Genomic DNA, 4,306 nt, shown 5'->3' with positions numbered 1-4,306 from the left:
TCATTTTTATATACTTTTAATGGATGCATTGGAAGAGGATGAAAACATCGAACATGATGTTATAATACCTTGAAGAGGTAAGAAATCAAGATATACTAAAGAGTATATGGGCCAATTATATCATCCATACATTGGAAGAGGATACAACTAGCTAGTCTTTAAAAATCTTTGCCTTCCTTGGATGTTGACTCATGGTAAGAAGTTATAAACGATGAAATAGATTCTCTAGAGTCTAATGAACACGACATTTAATAAATTTGCCTCCGGGTTGCAAACTAATTAAATGTAAATGAATTTTGATAAAGAAACTAAAAATTGATTGTTCACTTGATAAATACAAGGCTACCCATATAGCCAAAAGTTTTAGACAGATAAAATATATATTTCTTTGACTCTTATTCACCAGTCACTAGAATCAAATTCATAAGAGCACTAATTCAACCAATATGCAGTTCTAACTTGATATCACATCAAATGGATGTCAAAACTGCTAGTTTTTGTTTATTCATGGACAAGAAAACTAGGTCTGCAAGTTAGAAAAATATTTGTATGGTTTAAAACAAGCTCTTAATCAATGACATGAAAAATTTGACAACCTAATGATATAAATCAAGTATAGAGTCAATGTAAGTAACAAATGTATTTACTACAAATATGAAAATAACATTTGCACAATCATACGTCTCTATGTAGATAACTTGTCCATATTTGGTTCAAGTATTCATGTTGAAAATGTTGTGAAATCATTGTTGAGTAGCAACTTTGGTATGAAAGTTTAATAAAAAAAACTTAGGTATGAAAGACTTAGGAGAAGTTAATGTGTAATTCTTGGCTTCAAGATTACTACATCAAAAAAGAGAATTTTCTTGGATCAATCTCACTGTTAAAAAAATCGTGAGAAAATACAATTATTTTTATTGTAAACCTACAAACACAACTTATGATCCAAGTGAAAAACTCTTCAAAAACATTAGGTATGGTCTTAGATAAACAAATTATGCGGGCATCGTTGTAAAATATTATATATAATTAAAAACGAATTAGAAATACACTAAATTCCCAAAGATAAGAAAGATGACATACAGGGACGAAAATAAAATAAATCAAAGAAATAAATGATTCTTCAACAAATAGAACATGGTGATTGTTTGTTATTCAGTTACATGTTTTTAGCAAACTCAAAAACAACTATAAAAGATTAAAATGATCCTAACAAAAGATGAATGTAAATATTTGCCAGCCAACACATTCTAAGTTTCTAATTCTGATTGAAAAATGACACTCATGTTGCTTCAAGTTTCTATATATTTCAAAATAAGTAAGCCATAGTGTCCACGTGTCCATACAAAGAGTAATATCTGCAAAAGTTCATGTGATAAGTAAGATACATATAACTTCAAAATAAAAATGTAAGATACTATAAGACAATAAAACTAAAATCCAATATGTTTATGTCCATTTAATTTGATCATTACTAACATTGAGCAAGTACCCTTAAAAATAAAAACTAACATTGAGGAAGTAAAGATGTGTTTAGGCAATGTAGACATTGAGGAAATTACTAATCACTAGTATTTTTGAAATTTTGTAACCGATGGAACTTGTTCTCATTATAGTTTTGTAAACATTGGTGTGTAAGGGTTCCTAAAATTGAGAATGTAAAAGAACCATAATTGCAAATTGATTATTAATTCAAACGTAACATATATTCTAAAATTTTAGCTTATTACTTTGTCATTTTTTGCAATTTAGTTTCAATGGGACAATAAATAACAAGAAGATTTTTTCTAAATGTAACTTTATATTCCTTCAACTATTTTCAAACCTTTTATCTCTATGATAGATACAGAGTGGTGTGTTTGGCTAAGTTCTCTTCATCTATTTTTTTTCCTACTAATACTTATCTGATTTAACCAACACTTAACCTTACACCGTCAATAATTCATTATGAACAGAGCAGAAAAAAAGCATTGAAAAATAAAAGTTGGAGTCTGTTAAGGGTTAAACAATGATTTCTCTAGGCAAGACTCGGATAGAAATCCTAAAACCCTAAACAATGAAGACTGGTTCACATATCAAAAAGAACATTGTTTAAAGAACCTACAAAGAGAAATTTTATCTTGAAAATACAAGTTAAACACATATAAAAGTCATAACTACTCAACAATGCAAACAAGCTATATAGCAAAGCCATCACACAAAATATTCACATAATCTATTATGTAAAGTAACAAGGGTTTTAAAGAAACATACATGATATAACATAGATTCAAACAAGTAATATGTGGAAGAGAAACTCACTTTTAATGAGCCGAAACCATACTTTCCACGTAATACATGGCATCTAGCCACGATATGTCATTCGTAATTTGAATTTGCTCTGCTCTATTGTCTTTGCAGTTATAGATAAATGCTTTCTCATCTAGACGATTTGACAATATTAGGGTATCACCATTCTTAGAAAGACACAATGGAACCAATTTCAACCATCGAAAGATAGACCTTGTTCCACGATATTTGTAGTATGAATAGAAACTCTGATAACTAATTTTAAATAATTGAATCCATGATTCTTGAACTCGAAAATCCTTCATCTGCCATATAACTAAATGGGTTTCCTCCAAATCATGACAAAAACAAAGACACTCCATCAAAACCACAAGTGTTGGGTATAATTCAGGCACCTTCTTAAAACCCCTAGGTAGAAACAATTGAGTGTATGTCTCGGTGGAAAGATCAAGTGAAACAATCACATATTTCTTATTGATCGCCAGGTGACCCAATTTATTGGGCATAATGTGCAAGACTTGATCAATGAACGTGATGAGGTAGTCGTGTATTATATAATTGTATAAATGTGTGGTCTATATATGAGGTATATCTACCGACGAAAATTTGTACTAACATTTTATTATTTTTGAGCAGGGAGCAGTAGGCAATGATTATCCTTCTAATTTTAATGTGCTGATTGACAAGCAAATTCTTTTCAAGGTTGAGGTTGGTGAAGGAAATGTCGTAAAGAAGTATCAGAATTATGCCGTAAAGAAGGCATCTGATGATGTTGGTGTCATTGAGCAGTTTATGTTTAAGTATAATTTGAAGGTAGAACATAACTGATATTACGGTTTTATAATTGTTATAGAATAATGCACATAAAGGAAGAATCGTGTTGCTAATTGCTTCCCTTTATTGATATATACATGATAGAAACCCGACGATGGATCTGTTGTTGAGCTTAATGTGGATGGTGCTGCGCCAAACAATTCAAATGTTCAGATGCTAATTATTACATTAATCTTTCATGAGTCCGTAAAGGTTTAATCCGTAACACAATTGATCAAATTGTTTGTCGCTAATGTCTGCAGGATGTACCAGAGGCTGAGGACTCATGCAGCAATACATGTGTGATTGACACAACAACCACCAAAACAGGTGCTAAGAGGTCCTCTAATAGCATTGACTCTGTGGCTGTTGATGATGATGAAGCTGGCCAGACGTCGGTCACAAAACCTACCAGAGTTGTTCGTGTCAAAATTGAGCACAAGGACGACAAAGATGTTTAGCTTGCTCGAATGCTGGAGCCGTTTGCTTTGTTATCGAATTCCTTCAATCTGCATAAATCAGACATTAAATAATCTGTGTTTTTTCCTTTTGTTTTTTACAGTTTGGTTTTTAAATTTCTTCAAGTTACTGTGTCGGCTATATTTACTTAGCTAAGGAAACTTTTTCCAGTCCACCTAAATAAATTTATTCATTGGCATAAGTATTATTTCAAAAATTTATTATCATTGTCTTTTATTAGCGCTTCGACCTCTAAATGTACGAAATTTATTTTTAGATCTACCTCCGGAAGGTGTTAATATTTTTCTGAATGTTAGATAGTCATTCACCAAGTTGGTATGCTTGATGAAGAAAACTCAATACTGATTTGGTATGAGTAACTAGATCTCGCGCATTCACAGGTTAAATTAAAAGTACAGATTGACAAAACCAAGTTAGTATGCTTGCCTTTGCTTAGTATGTGTTTAAGTGAAGGAACATTTTATAATGTTTTAAACAAGTATGTAAAAAATCATTAAAAAATTTAAAATTTTAAGCATAATTAAACAAATTTTAATTTAATAGGGACTAAAACTACGTGCTGAATTTTTTTATAGGAACCAAGATCTATCAAAAAAATTTATGAGAACTAAAAACGAAATTTGATATATTTATAGGGACTAAAAACTTAATTAATTCTTCGTTTTATTATGTATCAAATTATTCCGGCCCATGAGACCCGTGTGATGCACGGGTCGGCGTTCTA

General features: G+C 30.9%; 1 protein-coding gene across 1 annotated transcript; it reads left to right on the top strand.

The window, feature by feature from the left end:
* Positions 1 to 2,609: 2,609 nt before the first annotated feature.
* On the top strand, positions 2,610 to 3,563 carry LOC146925724 (uncharacterized). The gene is made up of 5 exons (XM_085701452.1): positions 2,610 to 2,669; positions 2,775 to 2,828; positions 2,926 to 3,102; positions 3,208 to 3,270; positions 3,366 to 3,563. The coding sequence occupies exons 1-5, from the start codon at positions 2,610 to 2,612 to the stop codon at positions 3,561 to 3,563; spliced, it is 552 nt and encodes a 183-aa protein (XP_085557578.1).
* Positions 3,564 to 4,306: the final 743 nt, after the last annotated feature.

The sequence above is a fragment of the Medicago sativa genome, chromosome 4 (genome assembly GCF_051527215.1).
Source record: "Medicago sativa cultivar Bolivia chromosome 4, Bolivia_mono, whole genome shotgun sequence".
Classification (NCBI taxonomy): Eukaryota; Viridiplantae; Streptophyta; class Magnoliopsida; order Fabales; family Fabaceae; genus Medicago; species Medicago sativa.
The sequence above is the reverse complement of the archived record's forward strand: the minus strand, read 5'-3'. Positions and strand labels throughout refer to the sequence as shown.